Source organism: Lissotriton vulgaris, chromosome 3_1 (genome assembly GCF_964263255.1).
Source record: "Lissotriton vulgaris chromosome 3_1, aLisVul1.2, whole genome shotgun sequence".
NCBI classification, from domain to species: Eukaryota; Metazoa; Chordata; class Amphibia; order Caudata; family Salamandridae; genus Lissotriton; species Lissotriton vulgaris.
The window spans coordinates 1,331,712,726-1,331,739,681 of record NC_141689.1 but is presented as its reverse complement, the minus strand read 5'-3'; the positions used below and the strand labels follow the sequence as shown (position 1 = coordinate 1,331,739,681).

Sequence of the window (26,956 nt, the reverse complement as noted above, 5' to 3'; positions counted from 1 at the left end):
GTACCCATACACGCTGGAAATGTGGCAGAATTGCTGGATTCGCATTCGCGTCACCTTCCCTCCAAACTGGAGGAACTTCTCTCATAGGGTGCTGTTGCGCCTTTTTCCTACCTGACAAATCATCCTCATACAGTGATCTAGACACGTTTCCCTTACTCCTATAAGATAACAACAAATCTATTGCACGTTCAACATCGGCACCTACAATCATGCCTTCATAGAATTGGAATCGCATACGGAATAATTCCTGCATTTTGCGTTTGGGATCATTGGTCTCCAAATCTTCGCAAAGATATACACACATCTCTTCGAATACATATCTCTGAGTGGGTGCATCCCACTGTCGGAAGACTTCCATAACAGACTGAACATCGTATCTTACAGTATCAGTAACCCATTTGCGTGCTAACTCATTCAGCACTTCTCTTTCCTCATAATCAGGCATTTGACTACGCAACTGTCTACGTCCTGTTTTAGGGGTCGTCTTAGGCGACCCAAAGAAAGGTGAGAACAGACCAGTGACAGTACTTGCCACTCTCTGTCGAACAGAAGGGGAAGCTTGCGGAGAGGCAGATGTGCCAGAAAAGACAGGCTGATGTAAAGAGGAAGTCGAGGCAATAGCAGAAGAAGTCGAGGCAGTGGCAGAAGTAGTATCAGGATAAACAGTTGGAGCAGTAGGCAAAGTCGCAGAAACAGTAGATGGAGTATGTAGCAAAGGCGGCGGCCCTTGAGAAGGCTGCGCCGGAGAAGTAGGAACCAGCTGAAGAGTAGCTGGTGCTTGTGCAAGAGCTGTATTTCGTGCGCCGGGGCGCGGTATAACAAAGCGCTTCGGGGGTGCAGTAATACTCGATGTATATGGGGGTGGTGAATTCAATAAATGGGACATTAAATGGATCTTTCTCGGATGTTCCCTTTGAATCTTGTCCTTCATGGGGCAACATCGGGTAGCATTTTTCTACTGCTAATTTCTTGCTTCTGAGCATTTGTTCACTCTCTTGCTCTTCCTCATTATCCCTGTATGCAATGGCAGCTTGCACCATTGACATAGCTCTTTTATTTTTCTTAGCTAGTTTCATTTCTTTCTGTTTGGCTTCTTTGCGCCACAAGCGAAAAGAGTCAAACATCGCCGGCCGGGCTTTCTTCTTGAAGAGTTTGACCTCGAGGTTATCTAAAATTTCTGTGTCAAAGCTACCATATTGAGGCCATTTTAAAACACCATCTTTTCTGGTGTACTTTATCCATACCTCATATGTGATAGGGCCTACTCCGTGCTTTATATACAACTCATATGTTGGAGTTCCAATCGGAGGAACCGGACACGAATCCTCTAATCGGGAGTCCTTACTACAACCAAGACAAAACAAGTTTCCAAGTCTGCTAAGACCAGGCATCTTTGCTCACTAGTCTAGCTTCAAACTTCAAGGGATTATCGAATACGATTTTTTCGTGAATACACGAATCCCTCGGTTTTGGCGCTTGCAAGTTCCAAACAAGGTGTATCTCAGGGATACCAAAACTAAGAACAAAACTAAGGACTAGGAGACGCTCCACTTATACTTAACTGAAGTATTGAAGATCGATGACGTCACTAGAAGACTCGTCTATCGTTTCGCTCTACCAAGGATCACTGGGTCCAAAACAGGGCGATAGTCAGGGCAGCAGTCCTTCGTAGCCGTCGGGACGCGGGAAACCTCGCAGCAAAGACCTTCGGAACCACGTCGACATACAGGGGTCGCTGAAGTGGCTGGCCGTCCTCTGGAATTTTCACACGAAGCTCCTCACGAACATCTGGCTTGGACCGTCACCGCTTGATACCGCCCCGAGTTGGGCGCCAACTGAGGTGCCGGGTTTTTAGGAACCCGGTGGTGCCAGGGGATAACACCCGAAGACCTCTGAGTTCTTCCTGTTCTGGACCACAGAAACACGGAGTCTTCTAGGTGAAGTCAAAGATCGAGTTTTATTGGCTGCAACCAAGTATCAAGCGTCCTAGAAGTACAACAGCTCGGTTTGTAAGTTCTCAGGAGACTGTTCGTTTTTACAGAACCAGACTTCTCCTTTTATACAAAAATAACAGCTGCAGGCAAGAATTCTTCAGTTTACAATACGGTCATAGACATATTTCCACAATAAAGCAAAAAGCAAAGTCATGCCGGCCAACCCATATTTTAGATGTCCAGTTTGTGATAGATGGCCCAGCCCGGCCCAGAACTACCATCAGATATCGATGGAACCCCAATAAAATCGGGCACCTCCTCATCGTAAAACTGGCCATAAACAAGAAACATGGACAGGTGTATGTGTGTAGAAAACATGGTCTGTGTGTAGTGAATGGTTTACGGCATGTTGTGCCTTGATGCTATCTTACTCGGCCACTGGGCGAGGAACTGCCCGAACAGGTTTGGCTGGAGGCAGTGGAGTCAGCTCGGCCAGGTCATGGGGAAGTCAGCTAAGGTGGACGAGTCCTTTCAGATCAAGCTCGGCCTCAATCAATTGACTATATGAGGGCAAGCCATAAGATGGATGCCGTTCACAAAATGGAGTCCGAGGGTTCGGAACGGAAATCACGATTTAAGGGTGTTAGCATCACTCAATCACGACGCAAATGCATAGGGATAATGTCCTACTCATTACCGGTCTGCCGACACCAAATTCGTCAAGGTACGATGATATTTTGTGACACGAGGGTTGGGCCTCGGTACCATATTACAGCAAGGTCCAGAATTTCAGAACCACAAGGCCTTGACCCTTTCAAATAGTTGTCGGTGGTCGCCTTTTAACAAATTACGTTCTGTAGAGGTTGTACCCAGTTGCTGTACAATGGCCAATCTGGACTCCCGTATTCCCTGTAATATCAGGTCCAGTTTATCTGGGAGGGTAGGGGGTTGGAGCTTCGCTCTCACCCAGTGTAGAGTGCATGGAGGCGGCCTCAGAGGGTGATGAACGGGGCCAGGTCCTCACAGATGCCGCAGCTGCCTTTGCCTTTATGCGCCCCAATGTTAATGGCAAGGAAAACTCAGAGGAGAATGAAAAGGAGATGGTAGTTTCACTCCCCTATGTGCAGTGGTTTGCAGGTCTATTGTCAGTTTTCCAGGCAATTTGCAGAAGCAGTGCACTTCAGGGGCTTATTCGACCTTCTGAAGATGCCCCAGTGAGCTGGCCGGGGGTGGGTAATGTTGTGTGGACATGTTCAGGCCGTTGGTGCGGGGGGACCTCTTTCCCTGGCACTACTCGGTAGGTCAGTGGTTAATCCTTGGTTTCAGGTGGCTCAGTTAAACCACCAAGGTCGCCTTGCCTCTCTTTATACTTTATACATTTTCATGTCCCGTGCTTCAGGCACCAGGACCTTGGTTGGCCACCTACTACTCGGGCTGGGATCCTCCATCCGGCGCAGGGTTCTCACGGCCAGCAACAGAGGGTATCTGCAGCGGGCGCCATCCCACCCTCCACCCACATCACTGGGACCACAACAAGGGAGGCCACCGGCTCTGGCCACAAATCCTCTAGTTAACCAGGCACCCCTCGCTACTCCGGCTATGGTAGTGAAGGTAAGGGCTGATCAGCAGGCACAAGCCGGGCCGCCCTCTCTGCCCCACACGGCTCCCAGCCTCTGCCGATAGTAGACACCAGTCTGCCCTAAAGAGAGGGGTAGAAAATCACTGCAGGGGTCCTCTAGTTCAGTACAGCAATGCAGCTCTGCCTCTTCAGGCAGATCCCGTGGTGCTACAGCTGGTATTTCCTCACCCAGCGGTATTGGTCACAGTGAAGGCCAGGAAGTGTCTTCTCTGCGCCCCAGGCCCCGATGTGACGTGCAGGCCTGCAGTCCCTTAGGAGCGATCAGTGCATTAGGCCGCCCCTGCAATGCTATCGCTCAGCTACAGCGGCAGGGCCGGTCTGACCCTCAATCTCCTAGCAAAGTCCACGCTGTTGGGGGAGGGGGGCGGGGGGGGAGAAGCAGAGGAAGGGCAGCTCCCCACTCGACTGAGCACAACATGTCCCAGCGGAGCCAGATGGACTGTCACTGCCAACCTCCACCTCTCCCGGGCAACGTCGATCTCTCCAGCATTCCGGGTCCTAGGAGCTCAGCAGGGGCGGAGGGGGTTACTGCATCTTCAGCAGCGATGTTGCAGCTCAGGACATCTGAGCCACTCTCCTGAGCAGCCTTCAGGGGCACTCCAGTGGCAGCCTCCCACTCATGGCGTCACCAGCTGCAGCACAGGTCGAAAGCAGAGCCTGCTGCGTCACAGACCCCATTGACGTCAGTAGGCCTGGAACCTGTCGGGAGGGCTCCGCGCCCGCAGCCGCCCGGGCGCACAGCCCACACAGCACCTCCATGCCCGCACTGATGTAGTCAGCAACCTGGCCCCCAATCACAAGTATATGGGTGTTTTTGACAGATTCTCGGCCCGGAGCAACGCCCTTCACAAGCCCACTGTTCATTAGGAGGGCTACATCTACTGGTTAACAGGCAGTTAAGTCCCTATTGCTTTTGTAACTTTCTTTTAGGTCTCTCTTTTGCAGAGACTCCCAGCTTCATCCCACCTTATTGCCAAGATCTTGTGACAAAAACCCTGACACAATCAATCTGTATGGAATAAGGAGAGAAGGCAGAACAGCACATAATCAGTCTTAGAGCTGACTTTTGCAATATACAAATACGGACTTCACTTTAGTATAAAGATTGAGCAGAATCTATCAACGAAGATGCAAAGATTCTCTTTCGGAGTTCAGGATCCACACATCAGTGGCAACCAGAAACTCTGTGCTCCAAGGATTGGGGTATTCACCTCCTGTAGGAAATTAGGTTACTGGTTGGAGGGGACAGGTAAAACACCCCAAAAGCAGCAGCGACAATTTCTGTCAGGATAATGGTCACAAACAATCCCAAATTAACTTGTGCTTAACCAGCTGGTAGCTTTGCACAAAAACGTAACTTAAAGGGGATGGGTAAGTATGTATGCAGCACTTCAAACAGTAATAAAGTGAAAGCACAACACATGAAACATCCCACAGCAATTTAGAAAACCAGAATAAAATATAATAAATTATTTGAGGGCAAAAACGACAAAAAACAAATCAGCAGAATTAAGATATGCAATTTTAAAGATTTAATTGAAAACAGTGCCTAGAAGCAGAAAGGGCCAACCGAGGTGATCTGGTAGCGCCGGACCATCATGACTTCAGGCAGAGCACGATGGAATGCCGGCCGGATACAGGGACCAAGGTAATCGGGCCGAACAAAGTACCTTAATTCTGGTTTGCGGAGTGCTGCGAGATCCCTTGCCAAGGATGTGCCACATAGTGGCGGTTCCAAGGAGCTGCAGGGATGCGATGCAGAGTCCTGTGTCATAGTCAGGGATGCCATTCACAAAGGGCTTGCAATGCAGAGAAAAGCATAGAGAATGTGTTGCGCAGCAGTGGTTCCGAAGCTGCATGGTTGCGATGCGAAGTCCTGTGGCGGGATCGAGGATACCGTTGACAAGTGTGTTTCAGGCCCACTCCGAAGGGTCCAGGACTGAGGTGGCACAACTTAGATGAGAAGCCTCAAGTCAGGTAGAGTCCTGGTGCTGGGTTCAAGGGGTTTGGAGCATTTCCTGTCCCCGAGTCTCTGATCAGGAGGCCAGACAACTAGTCCTAGTAGTCACTCTAGTGGTCCTGGGTTCAAATGCAGTCGTCCTTGCAGAGTAGCAAAGCAGTCCTTCCGAGTCTTCCACAAGTTAGGAGGTGTCTGGAAGAGTTGGGTCTGAGTATCCAACATTTAAACCTGCTACTGGCACTTTGAAGTAGGACATGGTTCTGGATGTTTCCACTCCCAAGAGGTGTTTGGAATTTCCTGCCTCCTTGCCCTGACCCCAGTTTACATGGGGTCAAAAAAGACTAGTGTCAAAATCCTTTGACTGTGCTCTGCAGAGCCCTTTGTGATGTTCAAGTGTAGTATCTAACAGCTCATCAAGTGAGAGATGGATCATCTTGCAACAAATATTCCCCCTTTTGTCTCACGGTCTGTGAGTAATAGACAAAGACCAACTGGTAGTCGTGTGACCCAGGATGCAGGGATCCAATGGTTGGAGGAAAGAAATTCCAACGTTCTAAAAGTGAAATTTTCAGAAGTTTGACTTAAAATCCGACTTTACCATTAGGGTTTTAAATTGCAATTCTTTAGACGCCAAATTCGATATTCCTACCCGTTCCGAATTAAAAGTCATTACTTATTAACTGTAAAAAGTTAACCCAATGTTATCAAAAGGGAGAGGCGGGTCTTGCAGTAGTGATGAGTAAATATGAAAAAGAAATTCACCCATAACTACACTTGTTCCAGGAAAATAAAGCTTTACCTACATAGTGAATGTAGTTTTTTTTTAAACTGTTAATGGTGAGGGCACACTTTTCTGAATTTCTCATATGTCCAGGGACACTGGAATTACGCGATTCTGCAACTGCAGCTTTTTACGCATGATTATGGACCAGTCGCATTTGCTACATAATGCGTAATCTGCTGCATAACCTGCAAATTTTAAACAATAAAAAACGTGTTACATGTCAAACAAATAAAAAGTTACTAAAATAGTGGGCATGTGCGTTTGTGTGCAGTGGATGACCTTTCTTAACCAGTTTAGCGCGTCGAACATTCCGCCCCAGTGCGGACGTTCGATCGCGCTAACGGGATTCGGACGTCCAACGGTCGTGCGCAACACCAGCGAGGTAGTGCACGCGACGACCGTTGGACGTTCGAAGCACGGAAGGGGTTAAAGGTTAACTAGTCCTCTTTCAGTTGCCTATTTCTGTTACTGGTACTGGGGATATGAAACCTTTGCCCAGACAGTCTTATCTTGTGTAAAATCAACAAATTCATGAAGTACTGCTGTCAAAAGATGTGCCATATTATGCTCCACGATTTGCCTTTTCTTGCCACATAATTTAGTCAATATTCCAACATAATGTGATGCTACGGTGCCACATAACCCCTGTGGCCCTGAATATGGCCCAATTTTTATATATATATTAAGCACCCAGACCTGTGCGCTTACAAAGCACAGTTTAGGGATGACTTTAATCGTAGAGAAACCCTTATTTATATATATTAGCTATGGCAATTTTCCTAGCTGTGCCACTACAGTGCAGCTAAAACAACGCTGAGCTACAGGGCCATATATTTGGTTGATATATATGGGTAGTGTAAATACTAACTAAAGCCCACTTAGGACACTTAACTTCCACGCCAACCTGCAATGGTCTTAATGTAAAGTTAAATAACGCAATGGGGATTGACCACACCGACTATGGCACTAAATTAGAGCATCACAGTACACAGAGTCCTATCACTATGACAAATAAGGTCCGTAAAAAAAGGACAGGGGCACTGCAAAGTGTTTTGCTCATTCTGGAAGTCTGTCTGGAGCAGTGGTAGGCTCTCGCAAGCCTCCCCCTACACAGAAACAAAAATAATTTTGAGAGCATCCCTTTATGTTTTCATCTGGGATGCATAAGCTGATCAGTTACTGAAACGTGTTTTGTCATTGGTGCGACTCATCTGGATAAAGCAGTTATTTCGCTGCTGCTACCTTGTTGCACGCGCATTTAATAGCACTAACGTTATAAATGTGTGTGAAATGAATACTAAATACTGCAAACACCACAGTGCACTTGGGCAGATGGTTGCAAACATGTCCAAGTATGAACTAAGATGCACACATGTCAGTGTGCCGACCACTTCAAAATGCTTTTGGAATATTGTTACAAAATGGTGACAGCAACACGAAGAGGTCGACATTTCTGTTGCATTTTTTTAATACTTTGAAAGACTCTTTTAGTATGCATTGAAAATGATTACAAAGGCATGGTTGCAGTAACTGGTGGACTGGGTGAGTATCACCATATTACCTACAATAAAATGACTGATTTAAAAGTGCCTGTGGACAGTAAGAGAACAGCAGATCAGAGCAACAAAAATACATATCACCCAGAAGGGTATCTTGATGTAACCCATCACAACTATATTCATTTTATCAACTACGGAATGAAGAGCTGAGTGAACCTGTTGGGGTTTGAACCAGTCACCGTTAGGTTAAACATATCCCTGCAGTGCATGCATAAATCTACTGAGTCACCATGCCTGGCTTAATGTCATTTAAACCTAAAAGAAATACCTGCCCTCTTGATTTCAGACTTTAATGCACGTTTAAAAAATAGATGCATAATTTAGCAAAGACAACCTTTTCATAGAGCAATTATCAATTACTGGGAGCAGAAGGGATTTAGTTTGACAAACGCTGCTTTACTAGCTTTAAGCGGCAAACCAGCTGGTTGTAGAACGCATTGATGATCTCTATTACTCGTTTGCTCACAAATTATGGGCAGTAATTCTTCCATCAAAATATATGTTGTAAGACACATACACAAGTCCTTATTGTATGTGACAATGCTTAATACTAATGTTTTCAAAAGCAGGATCTACTAGACCTGTGGATATCTATTCCAAAAGACCTGGGAATTAACTGTATACGACTGATTCACATTGTGCTAGTAAAAAACATGACCGGACCCTAAGCACATCGTAAGGAACTTTCTAAAACACACCATGTTTAAAATAAAAGTAAACGAGTCGAAGGTATTAAATACAGTGAGATACAATCTTGTTACAAAAACCTAACTGACCTCTTGGCACATTAAAGTACCCCACAGGCAAGGTGTGAAGCAATCTCAAACGTTGAAAATAAGGTCATCTAGTGGGGACAGAGTGCAGACCTACATCACCACAAGGCGGGACAAATACCAGGTTTGCATTAATCAGTTAGTCCACTAGTAGAAAACAAAATGAGCTCACCTGGGGACGGAGAAAGGGTGAGTAACCTATTAGCAGACCACATGGCATGGTAAAAACACTAGCAAAAACAGGCCAATTAATTGGATTTCTTTCCTTTCCAATGTGTACTGTTCCTTATCAGACTCTGGTAAAAAATGCTAAGGTGCAATCTCCTCGCTAAAGGCTGGGAAAACACCGGGGCCAGACGGTTTACTGCAGATATACTATGCTGCTTACTGAGACTTACTGGTACCCCATCTCCCTGCTCTATATCAACATGTTGCAAAGGTAGGGCCCCCTCCCCGAAACGTATGTGGCAACCATTACGGTTATTCCCAAAACCCAACCACCTGCACGGACTACCACCTGATCTCGCGAATCAACACCGAGATCAACACATAAGCTGCGATCCTGGTGGTCAAGATATAAGCCACCATCCTGGCACAACTCCTGCGTCCATTCCTTAAACTATTCCACCTGGACCAGTGTGGCTTCATGCCAGAGCACAGCACCAGACACTGTCTGAGACGCCTCCATCTGGCTCTTGTGCGCCGTCACATACTTTCCCCCTACCTAGCACTCCTCCTTGTCGATTTTGAAAATGCTTTCCAAACAGTCGACTCGCTCTACCCGGAGGACGTTTTGACGAAGATGGGCCTGGTCAACAATGCAGGCGCTTCGTTCAGGTCCTCTACTCTAACCCCAGTGCTCATCAATGGAGCCCTGTGTGAGGCATTCCTTATTCAAAGAGGCACAAGACAAGGCTGTCCCCTCTCACCCCTCCTATTTGCATTGGCAATAGAGTCCTTGGCGTGCCTTGTTCGGTCAGATGACTCGATCCAGGGCGGAAAGGGCCTGGGAGTCACCACACTGGCACAATAACCTTGTATGAATGCCAACCTGTACCGGCAATATAGTGACTCCATGGATTTCAATCATCTGCCCTTCTATCACAATAAAGTGGCAATTGGAGAGACCCTCTGAAGTCTGGTCCTACACTGTCCTCCTACACTGTCCTTGGCTACATGGACACCTATCATATGACGCCCATTGGAGAGAAAATAATTTTCCTCTTCTTTACCTCCCTATTTCGACCTTTCAACAGTGGTGACAATTTTGTGAATACTCATGGACACGCCAACTTTTAGGGACAGTGGTTCTCATTTTATCTTTTCATGATTCTCCCAACACCTCGTGAACCACTTCTATTATGACTCCAGAGTATGCTCTGGTCGATGCCTTTTTTTCTACTTTAGAAATATATTAGTCTTGAAGAACATACTGGTTATTCTTCATACGTACCCCCTTAGCCTTTTTTGTGTGATTGCTTTTTCTCTGCTTTATAAACACATACGTTTTGGCGAACATACTCGTTATTCTCTATACACACCCCCTTAGCATTATATACAAAGAGCGGTACCGTTTTCCACTTTCTTGAAAGTGAATCATAGAGGGAGTCTTTCTTCACCTGCACCAGCGAGGTGATTCAGCGAAGTCAGTCAGAGAGCAGTCTTTCTTCACCTGCAGCAGCAGCGAGGTCTAGTCATTAACACGCTTTTCGCCGCCCCGCGACCAGGCGCCAACAGCACCAGGAAGTAGTTCATCCGAACTACTTCCAGGGGACTGTCAGCAGGTGAAACACTGTTCCCCCTGCAGGGGTGTTACAGCCTCCTTGCCTCACAATTCTACAAATACCTGCAATGCATCATGCCCTCGGCACACACATCCCAACAGGCACAACACTCCCCGAGTTCAGTCCACTAGAGACTCAGATCATGATGAGGAAGGGTGAGGTATCCTGGATATATCGCACCCTTATCAATAACGGACCGACAACGCTTAATTCACTCAGGACCCGGTAAGAGGGATGGCTGGGCCCCCTGGAGGAGGTGGACTGGAGTAACGCCCAAAACCCTCACAAGTTCAGCTGAACTCCACCTAATCAAATTATACTACCTACACACTGCCTACCTCACCCCAGAGCGCCTTTACAGGGCGGGTTTACGTCCTTCTCCGAACTGCACGTGCTGCAGTCAGGAACCGGCTGATTTTTATCATATGGTCTGGTCCTGCCCCCACCTTGCCCCATAATGGGAAGCAATAGAGTCCGAGCTCACACACACAGCCTAAGTTGGCAGGTTACCCATGACCCCCTACGCCTCATCCTGGCAGTAATGGACAGCCTAGATGGATCCTGAGTTGACAAACTGTTCCTTGGGACAGCCACCATGGCAGCCAAACGTGACATTGCAGCGACATGGGCACAGTCTACACACACCCCTGTGAAGTATAACCAAATGGCACCAGGGCGTAGATTGGTGTGCCGCACAGGAAAAACCCTTATTTGAGGCCCAGGGATGCCCAACCAAACATAAAATGGTCTGGGGCAAATGGACAAACCAGTTAGAATTAATAGAACTGATATTTACCTGTCTATACAGCTGTACTGTTTATGCGCTCAGGATAGGGACTGATATGCTTACCTGTGTGAAATCAATGCAAGCAAGCACACTCTGAAGTGCCAAAGACTATTGGTCAAAAATGCTGTGGTGTTGTTTGTACTCTCTTAAAAATCAATAAAGTTTATTATCAACAAAAAAATGCGAAGGTGGGTACTTTTATGCATGCCTTTACTGGAAGTCCCACTGTCGATCCCGCCAGACCACAATATTTAGGAGTCACCAATGCACATGGTTGTAGTCGGTATGGACCGTATTGAGACCCCTTCCAGGTCATTGCTGCTGCCTATCCTTACCAGAGATGTTAAAACCCTGTGGTCCTCTATTGCTAAACCTTAAGCACTACAGTCGATCCTTCCAGGATAGCTTAGGAGCAATCTCAAATATCGTTTCAAATTATTTTGGCTATTTCTGTTGGTGCAAAGTTTTGCAAGACAGGATTGCAGAATACTTTGCACGAGGAATAACGTTTACATTATGCTGAGGAACATGGTCGATCAAAGAGATATAAACTTCAACGGATAACCATTTTACATGATAGTAGGATACGTTTTACATTTGCTTGGGGAATACAGAAGGACATAGGTACATACTGACAGATTCAGTATAAACAGAGATTTACGTTTACAGGAATATACGATGCAGTGTGAGATGTTAAACAAAAATGAGGTAATGGACCCTAGTGCCCTAGTGGTGTGCTGAACTGTAACTTCAAAACGTTCTTATGTCACAGCAGTGTAGAATAATAGACTCACCATAGGCTATACACTGTACAAACGTTACTATAATTTCAAATTACTCAGACCCTCAGGATATTTTAGCCATTCAAACAAATATTCTAACTTTTTTATTTCGTTACAAAAGGGGGTGGTGATAAAAATAAAAGTAGACTTTGCATTCTCAAAATGTGTATTTAAAGCTGCATGCTTGTTGCAGGTGACAAACTTGCGTTACATCATATTAACACAAAACATAATTTCAGAAATGCCTTGCTTCAGCATGTGTGAATGGGTCGAGAGTTATGCACAAAACATAGGATATTAAATGCATTGTCGTTAGAGAGCCTCTGAAATGCCCAGTTTACCTCACGCCAACTTCTTTGAGAAAGAAAAACTAGCTCTCAAAGAAATGGTGTGTATTGTGTTTGCGGGTAACTAGGGTCACCAAGGATCACTGGGTCCAAAACAGGGCGATAGTCAGGGCAGCAGTCCTTCGTAGCCGTCGGGACGCGGGAAACCTCGCAGCAAAGACCTTCGGAACCACGTCGACATACAGGGGTCGCTGAAGTGGCTGGCCGTCCTCTGGAATTTTCACACGAAGCTCCTCACGAACATCTGGCTTGGACCGTCACCGCTTGATACCGCCCCGAGTTGGGCGCCAACTGAGGTGCCGGGTTTTTAGGAACCCGGTGGTGCCAGGGGATAACACCCGAAGACCTCTGAGTTCTTCCTGTTCTGGACCACAGAAACACGGAGTCTTCTAGGTGAAGTCAAAGATCGAGTTTTATTGGCTGCAACCAAGTATCAAGCGTCCTAGAAGTACAACAGCTCGGTTTGTAAGTTCTCAGGAGACTGTTCGTTTTTACAGAACCAGACTTCTCCTTTTATACAAAAATAACAGCTGCAGGCAAGAATTCTTCAGTTTACAATACGGTCATAGACATATTTCCACAATAAAGCAAAAAGCAAAGTCATGCCGGCCAACCCATATTTTAGATGTCCAGTTTGTGATAGATGGCCCAGCCCGGCCCAGAACTACCATCAGATATCGATGGAACCCCAATAAAATCGGGCACCTCCTCATCGTAAAACTGGCCATAAACAAGAAACATGGACAGGTGTATGTGTGTAGAAAACATGGTCTGTGTGTAGTGAATGGTTTACGGCATGTTGTGCCTTGATGCTATCTTACTCGGCCACTGGGCGAGGAACTGCCCGAACAGGTTTGGCTGGAGGCAGTGGAGTCAGCTCGGCCAGGTCATGGGGAAGTCAGCTAAGGTGGACGAGTCCTTTCAGATCAAGCTCGGCCTCAATCAATTGACTATATGAGGGCAAGCCATAAGATGGATGCCGTTCACAAAATGGAGTCCGAGGGTTCGGAACGGAAATCACGATTTAAGGGTGTTAGCATCACTCAATCACGACGCAAATGCATAGGGATAATGTCCTACTCATTACCGGTCTGCCGACACCAAATTCGTCAAGGTACGATGATATTTTGTGACACGAGGGTTGGGCCTCGGTACCATATTACAGCAAGGTCCAGAATTTCAGAACCACAAGGCCTTGACCCTTTCAAATAGTTGTCGGTGGTCGCCTTTTAACAAATTACGTTCTGTAGAGGTTGTACCCAGTTGCTGTACAATGGCCAATCTGGACTCCCGTATTCCCTGTAATATCAGGTCCAGTTTATCTGGGAGGGTAGGGGGTTGGAGCTTCGCTCTCACCCAGTGTAGAGTGCATGGAGGCGGCCTCAGAGGGTGATGAACGGGGCCAGGTCCTCACAGATGCCGCAGCTGCCTTTGCCTTTATGCGCCCCAATGTTAATGGCAAGGAAAACTCAGAGGAGAATGAAAAGGAGATGGTAGTTTCACTCCCCTATGTGCAGTGGTTTGCAGGTCTATTGTCAGTTTTCCAGGCAATTTGCAGAAGCAGTGCACTTCAGGGGCTTATTCGACCTTCTGAAGATGCCCCAGTGAGCTGGCCGGGGGTGGGTAATGTTGTGTGGACATGTTCAGGCCGTTGGTGCGGGGGGACCTCTTTCCCTGGCACTACTCGGTAGGTCAGTGGTTAATCCTTGGTTTCAGGTGGCTCAGTTAAACCACCAAGGTCGCCTTGCCTCTCTTTATACTTTATACATTTTCATGTCCCGTGCTTCAGGCACCAGGACCTTGGTTGGCCACCTACTACTCGGGCTGGGATCCTCCATCCGGCGCAGGGTTCTCACGGCCAGCAACAGAGGGTATCTGCAGCGGGCGCCATCCCACCCTCCACCCACATCACTGGGACCACAACAAGGGAGGCCACCGGCTCTGGCCACAAATCCTCTAGTTAACCAGGCACCCCTCGCTACTCCGGCTATGGTAGTGAAGGTAAGGGCTGATCAGCAGGCACAAGCCGGGCCGCCCTCTCTGCCCCACACGGCTCCCAGCCTCTGCCGATAGTAGACACCAGTCTGCCCTAAAGAGAGGGGTAGAAAATCACTGCAGGGGTCCTCTAGTTCAGTACAGCAATGCAGCTCTGCCTCTTCAGGCAGATCCCGTGGTGCTACAGCTGGTATTTCCTCACCCAGCGGTATTGGTCACAGTGAAGGCCAGGAAGTGTCTTCTCTGCGCCCCAGGCCCCGATGTGACGTGCAGGCCTGCAGTCCCTTAGGAGCGATCAGTGCATTAGGCCGCCCCTGCAATGCTATCGCTCAGCTACAGCGGCAGGGCCGGTCTGACCCTCAATCTCCTAGCAAAGTCCACGCTGTTGGGGGAGGGGGGCGGGGGGGGAGAAGCAGAGGAAGGGCAGCTCCCCACTCGACTGAGCACAACATGTCCCAGCGGAGCCAGATGGACTGTCACTGCCAACCTCCACCTCTCCCGGGCAACGTCGATCTCTCCAGCATTCCGGGTCCTAGGAGCTCAGCAGGGGCGGAGGGGGTTACTGCATCTTCAGCAGCGATGTTGCAGCTCAGGACATCTGAGCCACTCTCCTGAGCAGCCTTCAGGGGCACTCCAGTGGCAGCCTCCCACTCATGGCGTCACCAGCTGCAGCACAGGTCGAAAGCAGAGCCTGCTGCGTCACAGACCCCATTGACGTCAGTAGGCCTGGAACCTGTCGGGAGGGCTCCGCGCCCGCAGCCGCCCGGGCGCACAGCCCACACAGCACCTCCATGCCCGCACTGATGTAGTCAGCAACCTGGCCCCCAATCACAAGTATATGGGTGTTTTTGACAGATTCTCGGCCCGGAGCAACGCCCTTCACAAGCCCACTGTTCATTAGGAGGGCTACATCTACTGGTTAACAGGCAGTTAAGTCCCTATTGCTTTTGTAACTTTCTTTTAGGTCTCTCTTTTGCAGAGACTCCCAGCTTCATCCCACCTTATTGCCAAGATCTTGTGACAAAAACCCTGACACAATCAATCTGTATGGAATAAGGAGAGAAGGCAGAACAGCACATAATCAGTCTTAGAGCTGACTTTTGCAATATACAAATACGGACTTCACTTTAGTATAAAGATTGAGCAGAATCTATCAACGAAGATGCAAAGATTCTCTTTCGGAGTTCAGGATCCACACATCAGTGGCAACCAGAAACTCTGTGCTCCAAGGATTGGGGTATTCACCTCCTGTAGGAAATTAGGTTACTGGTTGGAGGGGACAGGTAAAACACCCCAAAAGCAGCAGCGACAATTTCTGTCAGGATAATGGTCACAAACAATCCCAAATTAACTTGTGCTTAACCAGCTGGTAGCTTTGCACAAAAACGTAACTTAAAGGGGATGGGTAAGTATGTATGCAGCACTTCAAACAGTAATAAAGTGAAAGCACAACACATGAAACATCCCACAGCAATTTAGAAAACCAGAATAAAATATAATAAATTATTTGAGGGCAAAAACGACAAAAAACAAATCAGCAGAATTAAGATATGCAATTTTAAAGATTTAATTGAAAACAGTGCCTAGAAGCAGAAAGGGCCAACCGAGGTGATCTGGTAGCGCCGGACCATCATGACTTCAGGCAGAGCACGATGGAATGCCGGCCGGATACAGGGACCAAGGTAATCGGGCCGAACAAAGTACCTTAATTCTGGTTTGCGGAGTGCTGCGAGATCCCTTGCCAAGGATGTGCCACATAGTGGCGGTTCCAAGGAGCTGCAGGGATGCGATGCAGAGTCCTGTGTCATAGTCAGGGATGCCATTCACAAAGGGCTTGCAATGCAGAGAAAAGCATAGAGAATGTGTTGCGCAGCAGTGGTTCCGAAGCTGCATGGTTGCGATGCGAAGTCCTGTGGCGGGATCGAGGATACCGTTGACAAGTGTGTTTCAGGCCCACTCCGAAGGGTCCAGGACTGAGGTGGCACAACTTAGATGAGAAGCCTCAAGTCAGGTAGAGTCCTGGTGCTGGGTTCAAGGGGTTTGGAGCATTTCCTGTCCCCGAGTCTCTGATCAGGAGGCCAGACAACTAGTCCTAGTAGTCACTCTAGTGGTCCTGGGTTCAAATGCAGTCGTCCTTGCAGAGTAGCAAAGCAGTCCTTCCGAGTCTTCCACAAGTTAGGAGGTGTCTGGAAGAGTTGGGTCTGAGTATCCAACATTTAAACCTGCTACTGGCACTTTGAAGTAGGACATGGTTCTGGATGTTTCCACTCCCAAGAGGTGTTTGGAATTTCCTGCCTCCTTGCCCTGACCCCAGTTTACATGGGGTCAAAAAAGACTAGTGTCAAAATCCTTTGACTGTGCTCTGCAGAGCCCTTTGTGATGTTCAAGTGTAGTATCTAACAGCTCATCAAGTGAGAGATGGATCATCTTGCAACAAATATTCCCCCTTTTGTCTCACGGTCTGTGAGTAATAGACAAAGACCAACTGGTAGTCGTGTGACCCAGGATGCAGGGATCCAATGGTTGGAGGAAAGAAATTCCAACGTTCTAAAAGTGAAATTTTCAGAAGTTTGACTTAAAATCCGACTTTACCATTAGGGTTTTAAATTGCAATTCTTTAGACGCCAAATTCGATATTCCTACCCGTTCCGAATTAAAAGTCATTACTTATTAACTGTAAAAAGTTAACCCAATGTTATCAAAAGGGAGAGGCGGGTCTTGCAGTAGTGATGAGTAAATATGAAAAAGAAATTCACCCATAACTACACTTGTTCCAGGAAAATAAAGCTTTACCTACATAGTGAATGTAGTTTTTTTTTAAACTGTTAATGGTGAGGGCACACTTTTCTGAATTTCTCATATGTCCAGGGACACTGGAATTACGCGATTCTGCAACTGCAGCTTTTTACGCATGATTATGGACCAGTCGCATTTGCTACATAATGCGTAATCTGCTGCATAACCTGCAAATTTTAAACAATAAAAAACGTGTTACATGTCAAACAAATAAAAAGTTACTAAAATAGTGGGCATGTGCGTTTGTGTGCAGTGGATGACCTTTCTTAACCAGTTTAGCGCGTCGAACATTCCGCCCCAGTGCGGACGTTCGATCGCGCTAACGGGATTCGGACGTCCAACGGTCGTGCGCAACACCAGCGAGGTAGTGCACGCGACGACCGTTGGACGTTCGAAGCACGGAAGGGGTTAAAGGTTAACTAGTCCTCTTTCAGTTGCCTATTTCTGTTACTGGTACTGGGGATATGAAACCTTTGCCCAGACAGTCTTATCTTGTGTAAAATCAACAAATTCATGAAGTACTGCTGTCAAAAGATGTGCCATATTATGCTCCACGATTTGCCTTTTCTTGCCACATAATTTAGTCAATATTCCAACATAATGTGATGCTACGGTGCCACATAACCCCTGTGGCCCTGAATATGGCCCAATTTTTATATATATATTAAGCACCCAGACCTGTGCGCTTACAAAGCACAGTTTAGGGATGACTTTAATCGTAGAGAAACCCTTATTTATATATATTAGCTATGGCAATTTTCCTAGCTGTGCCACTACAGTGCAGCTAAAACAACGCTGAGCTACAGGGCCATATATTTGGTTGATATATATGGGTAGTGTAAATACTAACTAAAGCCCACTTAGGACACTTAACTTCCACGCCAACCTGCAATGGTCTTAATGTAAAGTTAAATAACGCAATGGGGATTGACCACACCGACTATGGCACTAAATTAGAGCATCACAGTACACAGAGTCCTATCACTATGACAAATAAGGTCCGTAAAAAAAGGACAGGGGCACTGCAAAGTGTTTTGCTCATTCTGGAAGTCTGTCTGGAGCAGTGGTAGGCTCTCGCAAGCCTCCCCCTACACAGAAACAAAAATAATTTTGAGAGCATCCCTTTATGTTTTCATCTGGGATGCATAAGCTGATCAGTTACTGAAACGTGTTTTGTCATTGGTGCGACTCATCTGGATAAAGCAGTTATTTCGCTGCTGCTACCTTGTTGCACGCGCATTTAATAGCACTAACGTTATAAATGTGTGTGAAATGAATACTAAATACTGCAAACACCACAGTGCACTTGGGCAGATGGTTGCAAACATGTCCAAGTATGAACTAAGATGCACACATGTCAGTGTGCCGACCACTTCAAAATGCTTTTGGAATATTGTTACAAAATGGTGACAGCAACACGAAGAGGTCGACATTTCTGTTGCATTTTTTTAATACTTTGAAAGACTCTTTTAGTATGCATTGAAAATGATTACAAAGGCATGGTTGCAGTAACTGGTGGACTGGGTGAGTATCACCATATTACCTACAATAAAATGACTGATTTAAAAGTGCCTGTGGACAGTAAGAGAACAGCAGATCAGAGCAACAAAAATACATATCACCCAGAAGGGTATCTTGATGTAACCCATCACAACTATATTCATTTTATCAACTACGGAATGAAGAGCTGAGTGAACCTGTTGGGGTTTGAACCAGTCACCGTTAGGTTAAACATATCCCTGCAGTGCATGCATAAATCTACTGAGTCACCATGCCTGGCTTAATGTCATTTAAACCTAAAAGAAATACCTGCCCTCTTGATTTCAGACTTTAATGCACGTTTAAAAAATAGATGCATAATTTAGCAAAGACAACCTTTTCATAGAGCAATTATCAATTACTGGGAGCAGAAGGGATTTAGTTTGACAAACGCTGCTTTACTAGCTTTAAGCGGCAAACCAGCTGGTTGTAGAACGCATTGATGATCTCTATTACTCGTTTGCTCACAAATTATGGGCAGTAATTCTTCCATCAAAATATATGTTGTAAGACACATACACAAGTCCTTATTGTATGTGACAATGCTTAATACTAATGTTTTCAAAAGCAGGATCTACTAGACCTGTGGATATCTATTCCAAAAGACCTGGGAATTAACTGTATACGACTGATTCACATTGTGCTAGTAAAAAACATGACCGGACCCTAAGCACATCGTAAGGAACTTTCTAAAACACACCATGTTTAAAATAAAAGTAAACGAGTCGAAGGTATTAAATACAGTGAGATACAATCTTGTTACAAAAACCTAACTGACCTCTTGGCACATTAAAGTACCCCACAGGCAAGGTGTGAAGCAATCTCAAACGTTGAAAATAAGGTCATCTAGTGGGGACAGAGTGCAGACCTACATCACCACAAGGCGGGACAAATACCAGGTTTGCATTAATCAGTTAGTCCACTAGTAGAAAACAAAATGAGCTCACCTGGGGACGGAGAAAGGGTGAGTAACCTATTAGCAGACCACATGGCATGGTAAAAACACTAGCAAAAACAGGCCAATTAATTGGATTTCTTTCCTTTCCAATGTGTACTGTTCCTTATCAGACTCTGGTAAAAAATGCTAAGGTGCAATCTCCTCGCTAAAGGCTGGGAAAACACCGGGGCCAGACGGTTTACTGCAGATATACTATGCTGCTTACTGAGACTTACTGGTACCCCATCTCCCTGCTCTATATCAACATGTTGCAAAGGTAGGGCCCCCTCCCCGAAACGTATGTGGCAACCATTACGGTTATTCCCAAAACCCAACCACCTGCACGGACTACCACCTGATCTCGCGAATCAACACCGAGATCAACACATAAGCTGCGATCCTGGTGGTCAAGATATAAGCCACCATCCTGGCACAACTCCTGCGTCCATTCCTTAAACTATTCCACCTGGACCAGTGTGGCTTCATGCCAGAGCACAGCACCAGACACTGTCTGAGACGCCTCCATCTGGCTCTTGTGCGCCGTCACATACTTTCCCCCTACCTAGCACTCCTCCTTGTCGATTTTGAAAATGCTTTCCAAACAGTCGACTCGCTCTACCCGGAGGACGTTTTGACGAAGATGGGCCTGGTCAACAATGCAGGCGCTTCGTTCAGGTCCTCTACTCTAACCCCAGTGCTCATCAATGGAGCCCTGTGTGAGGCATTCCTTATTCAAAGAGGCACAAGACAAGGCTGTCCCCTCTCACCCCTCCTATTTGCATTGGCAATAGAGTCCTTGGCGTGCCTTGTTCGGTCAGATGACTCGATCCAGGGCGGAAAGGGCCTGGGAGTCACCACACTGGCACAATAACCTTGTATGAATGCCAACCTGTACCGGCAATATAGTGACTCCATGGATTTCAATCATCTGCCCTTCTATCACAATAAAGTGGCAATTGGAGAGACCCTCTGAAGTCTGGTCCTACACTGTCCTCCTACACTGTCCTTGGCTACATGGACACCTATCATATGACGCCCATTGGAGAGAAAATAATTTTCCTCTTCTTTACCTCCCTATTTCGACCTTTCAACAGTGGTGACAATTTTGTGAATACTCATGGACACGCCAACTTTTAGGGACAGTGGTTCTCATTTTATCTTTTCATGATTCTCCCAACACCTCGTGAACCACTTCTATTATGACTCCAGAGTATGCTCTGGTCGATGCCTTTTTTTCTACTTTAGAAATATATTAGTCTTGAAGAACATACTGGTTATTCTTCATACGTACCCCCTTAGCCTTTTTTGTGTGATTGCTTTTTCTCTGCTTTATAAACACATACGTTTTGGCGAACATACTCGTTATTCTCTATACACACCCCCTTAGCATTATATACAAAGAGCGGTACCGTTTTCCACTTTCTTGAAAGTGAATCATAGAGGGAGTCTTTCTTCACCTGCACCAGCGAGGTGATTCAGCGAAGTCAGTCAGAGAGCAGTCTTTCTTCACCTGCAGCAGCAGCGAGGTCTAGTCATTAACACGCTTTTCGCCGCCCCGCGACCAGGCGCCAACAGCACCAGGAAGTAGTTCATCCGAACTACTTCCAGGGGACTGTCAGCAGGTGAAACACTGTTCCCCCTGCAGGGGTGTTACAGCCTCCTTGCCTCACAATTCTACAAATACCTGCAATGCATCATGCCCTCGGCACACACATCCCAACAGGCACAACACTCCCCGAGTTCAGTCCACTAGAGACTCAGATCATGATGAGGAAGGGTGAGGTATCCTGGATATATCGCACCCTTATCAATAACGGACCGACAACGCTTAATTCACTCAGGACCCGGTAAGAGGGATGGCTGGGCCCCCTGGAGGAGGTGGACTGGAGTAACGCCCAAAACCCTCACAAGTTCAGCTGAACTCCACCTAATCAAATTATACTACCTACACACTGCCTACCTCACCCCAGAGCGCCTTTACAGGGCGGGTTTACGTCCTTCTCCGAACTGCACGTGCTGCAGTCAGGAACCGGCTGATTTTTATCATATGGTCTGGTCCTGCCCCCACCTTGCCCCATAATGGGAAGCAATAGAGTCCGAGCTCACACACACAGCCTAAGTTGGCAGGTTACCCATGACCCCCTACGCCTCATCCTGGCAGTAATGGACAGCCTAGATGGATCCTGAGTTGACAAACTGTTCCTTGGGACAGCCACCATGGCAGCCAAACGTGACATTGCAGCGACATGGGCACAGTCTACACACACCCCTGTGAAGTATAACCAAATGGCACCAGGGCGTAGATTGGTGTGCCGCACAGGAAAAACCCTTATTTGAGGCCCAGGGATGCCCAACCAAACATAAAATGGTCTGGGGCAAATGGACAAACCAGTTAGAATTAATAGAACTGATATTTACCTGTCTATACAGCTGTACTGTTTATGCGCTCAGGATAGGGACTGATATGCTTACCTGTGTGAAATCAATGCAAGCAAGCACACTCTGAAGTGCCACAGACTATTGGTCAAAAATGCTGTGGTGTTGTTTGTACTCTCTTAAAAATCAATAAAGTTTATTATCAACAAAAAAATGCGAAGGTGGGTACTTTTATGCATGCCTTTACTGGAAGTCCCACTGTCGATCCCGCCAGACCACAATATTTAGGAGTCACCAATGCACATGGTTGTAGTCGGTATGGACCGTATTGAGACCCCTTCCAGGTCATTGCTGCTGCCTATCCTTACCAGAGATGTTAAAACCCTGTGGTCCTCTATTGCTAAACCTTAAGCACTACAGTCGATCCTTCCAGGATAGCTTAGGAGCAATCTCAAATATCGTTTCAAATTATTTTGGCTATTTCTGTTGGTGCAAAGTTTTGCAAGACAGGATTGCAGAATACTTTGCACGAGGAATAACGTTTACATTATGCTGAGGAACATGGTCGATCAAAGAGATATAAACTTCAACGGATAACCATTTTACATGATAGTAGGATACGTTTTACATTTGCTTGGGGAATACAGAAGGACATAGGTACATACTGACAGATTCAGTATAAACAGAGATTTACGTTTACAGGAATATACGATGCAGTGTGAGATGTTAAACAAAAATGAGGTAATGGACCCTAGTGCCCTAGTGGTGTGCTGAACTGTAACTTCAAAACGTTCTTATGTCACAGCAGTGTAGAATAATAGACTCACCATAGGCTATACACTGTACAAACGTTACTATAATTTCAAATTACTCAGACCCTCAGGATATTTTAGCCATTCAAACAAATATTCTAACTTTTTTATTTCGTTACAAAAGGGGGTGGTGATAAAAATAAAAGTAGACTTTGCATTCTCAAAATGTGTATTTAAAGCTGCATGCTTGTTGCAGGTGACAAACTTGCGTTACATCATATTAACACAAAACATAATTTCAGAAATGCCTTGCTTCAGCATGTGTGAATGGGTCGAGAGTTATGCACAAAACATAGGATATTAAATGCATTGTCGTTAGAGAGCCTCTGAAATGCCCAGTTTACCTCACGCCAACTTCTTTGAGAAAGAAAAACTAGCTCTCAAAGAAATGGTGTGTATTGTGTTTGCGGGTAACTAGGGTCCCATGTTTTATTTTTCATATACACGAACAGATATGAGTGCCACACCAGTGGATGGTGGCAAGCTAGATTAGATGAGGGTAAGTGTCAGAGGAAAGGCCTTCGCACAGGTGGCATATTATCAAGAAAGGCGATAAAATTATCGCCGCTTTAGCGGCAGGAAACTGCCACTAAAGCGGCGATAATGGGCTTGATAATATGCCCTTGTGAGGTCCCATAGCAGCCCAGGTTAACACCAGAACTTGGGCTGCTATGGGAATTCACAAGGACATATTATCAAGCCCATTATCGCAGCTTTAGCGGCAGTTTCCTGCCGCTGGTGCGGCGATCATTTTATCCCCGTTCTTGATAATATGCCCTTGAGAATTCCAATAGAAGCCCATGTTAATACCACAACATGGACTTCTATTGAAATTCTCAAGGGCATATTTTCAAGCCCATTATCGCCGCTTTAGCTGCAGTTTTCTGCTGCTACAGCGGAGATAATTTTAACGCTGTTTCTTGATAATATGCCCCTATGTATTTTGGAATAAAGTAAATTGGCTCCTTTTTTAATTTGGAAATACTTTTAGGTTTGCACTTTCTTGAATTAAGGAGTGGAAGTAAGAGAACTCTGTATATCATAAGTGAAGGGTTATTTATCCCTTTGTGCATCTTCTTACAGCACGTGTTTGAACGCAGTAAGCTAATGAATATCGTTTACAGTTTTAATTCAATTTAAATGTCTTTCGGGTTTGATTTCTATTCAACCAATATTCTAATTAAAGCAACCAAAAATATACAAAACTAGTGTGCATACCATAATCACATGTAATAAAATCAATTCCATTAAATTCCCACGTAAGGAACCAACCAGTTATATTACTTTTCTTAGCATTAGTTCATTATTGTATTTGATAGAAAATAATGTTTCACCTCGGGTTGAAAAGATGACAACAGTTCCTTCCATACCCATTTGGCACCCCCTCTCAAAAAGAACCCACATTGCAGAAAAAGTACAATCCACATAAAAAATGCATTCATCATGTTCTGGCTAAAACAATTCCAAAAAGTAATTAAACACAGTTTTGTATGGACGACAGCTCCTAATCTGATTTTACACCAGTGTCGAATGTGATAGGACAGTGCTAGACTAGGGAGCAAACACAAAACGATGTTTTCTAGTCCTGCGACGCACTTAAAGAGATGGTACGTCGAAGCAAGGCAGCTCCACGCGCCTATTAGAGCGCCAACAATCGGGATGCTGGGTACCTCTGGGGCTCTATTACTACAAGGAAAACTGTGACACGCCAACTGGAACGGTGACAGCAGGCTAGGGACATCAGAGGACTTTTAAAAAAAACTGTATTGTTGTTTGTTCCTTAACACTGCCCACACTTTTGCTATAATACAATGGTGGGTGTCTGAAGTTAAAAACTGAAACGGGGTGCAGGGATAGACTCCCGGCCTTCGTAGTTAGTATCTGTTGCTTAGTGCTGACTACGACTTCAAATTGCTCAGGCTGTGCACGAGGAATCTGCACGCACGCCTACAAAGAGCGGGTACGGACATCTGCTGTCTGGTTGGGAGTTCAGCCAGGGAGATCAGCGTGGCTGAAGACCGGGGAGGCGCGTGCAGCGAAGGGCATAGCGGACAGTTCAGCGTCCTCCCTACTCTCAGCTCTTCTCTCACAGAATAGACGATCCGAGAGCAGTGGCCCACAACACGTCACACCCCTCCGGGAAAGCTGGGAAGTGAGCGATTTACACAACTCCCTGGGAGAGGGGCGGAAGCACACCTGAGCTGCGCATAGGGGCCGGAGGGGGCGATCAAGAGCAGGAGAGAAGGGAAGCACAGTAAGCAGCAGCAGCAGCAGCGTTGGCTTACCTGGCTTGGGCGCAGCGCCTTCGTTCGGAGGCTGCTTTCCCTCCTTCCTGTCCTTGCCTCCTTTATTCTTTTTGGGTTTACGCTCCTTCTTGTCTTTCTCACCATTCTCGGACATCGTGGAATTATTGGAAGCGCCCCTGGCTTTTCTCTGCCCCGGGTGGTAGACGACTCACTTACCCTAACGTCTGCTGCGCAAAAAAAAATGCGCGCCTGTAAAATTCCACCTGAATCTGTGTGTCGTGCAGCTGCTAAAATGAAGCTCCAAAGTTGAATAAGTCTCTTGCCCTGTGGTTGATTTGGAGAAATCGGGGGCACCACCTGCGTAGGCTTGAAGCGGCCGCCCTTTTTTTCTGGCTCTGCCTACAGCCTCCCTCCAATGTGCCGTACAAGACTTTCTCTCTCAGCCATCGGCCTCGTGGGACTTTTTCTAAACTCTCGCCACCCCCGGTCCTTAATTCTGCCAGGTTGCTCTTTCCTCTCCGCCCTCCTTTTTTTCGGCCGCACACACAGAGGTGGAAAGATTACCATCACACCGGGTGGAGTCAGAGGCTCAGGGCACGTTCTTCGTTATGCTTTACCCGCCCTCTTCCTCCCATCCGGGTAATCTGGCCTGCAATGCCCCTACATTTTCGCCAGATGGTGCTCATACTAAGGATTCCCGGGCTCTGTTCCTCCCTTGACAACAAAATGCCTCCGTTGACTTAAATAGAATCACCCGCTTTTCAGAACTTTGTGACCCTCCAAAAAAACGTTATTCCTTTTTGATCTAAATGGGATAACCATCTTAAACACTTTACTTAATCTGTATTTTTTAACTGGACTTTAACCGGTATGGAGACAGAAGGGATGAAACAGAACCTGCTCGAGTGAAATAATATGAAAAGGAGTTTGTAGGGTTGTGGAGGAAAAAAGAAAGGGTCGCAACTAGACTAAAACTTGGGGGGTGGGAGGGGGGCATTCAGAAGGGGCAAGAGAAAGCCTCCTTTCAAAATTTAGAACCCCCTGTTTATGGCACCCACTATCATTTTGATGTTTGAGGATCTACATCTTAGAGGAGGCACACGCCATATTGTAATCCAATGTATGTTTCTTCATTACTCCAGCCCTTCCAGCAGCTCAAATAGGCCAGGGGGGCAACTCTCCTCATCCTTGGGGGGGGGGCAACATGCATTAGTGGAGACAGGGATATCATAAGCGCCAAACCAGCAGCTCAAATAGGCCAGGGGGGCAACTCTCCTCATCCTTGGGGGGGGGCACATGCATTAGTGGAGACAGGGATATAATAAGCGCCAAATCAAACGTACTTGTGAGTAGGGGATTCAATTAGCTTTTCTGATGTAGTGCGCAAGACACAGATTCATTCTTTGAGACTTCATGTTGGCAAATAGTCAGTGCTTTAAATGGGCCGGCACTCACCTGTACTGAGTATCGGCACTTCTTATTTTTACTGATCAGAGTACCGGCACTTATCCACTGCTAAGGAGAGTACTGATACTCAGTGAAGGTAAGCTAATTGGTGCTTGTGCTGTTGAGCCTGGCATGTGCACACACTTGCAAGTCCCTGAACCTTCCCTTTTCTACATGTGAGTCGCCCCTAAGGTAGGCCCAAGGTACCCCCATATGCAGGGTGCATTGTATGTGAAAGGTAGGACATGCCCTGGTGTGTATGGCCTGTCATGATAGTGAATTATAGCCTACTTCAGTTTTCACTATTGCACGGCTACCTGTTCCCCATAGGCTAGAGTGGGCAGTTTGATTATAACATCCTATAATCCTAACTGACTCAGTGAACATGGTGGAAATTTGAGTTTAGTATGGCTGAACTCAGAATGATAAAAAAAACATATTTTAGTGAAGTTGATTTTAA

The 26,956-nt window shown here is 46.3% G+C and overlaps 1 protein-coding gene across 2 annotated transcripts in view; it reads right to left on the bottom strand.

Annotated features, from left to right (window-relative positions):
• The window catches only part of NRG1 (neuregulin 1), a 1,782,260-nt gene extending 1,756,578 nt beyond the window's left edge, over positions 1 to 25,682 (bottom strand). For both annotated transcript variants that reach the window (XM_086961809.1, XM_086961808.1), the window contains exon 1: positions 25,090 to 25,682. In XM_086961809.1, the coding sequence (XP_086817935.1) occupies positions 25,090 to 25,204 (115 nt within the window). In that variant the 5' untranslated portion in view covers positions 25,205 to 25,682. The remainder of the gene's footprint in view (positions 1 to 25,089) is intronic.
• Positions 25,683 to 26,956: the final 1,274 nt, after the last annotated feature.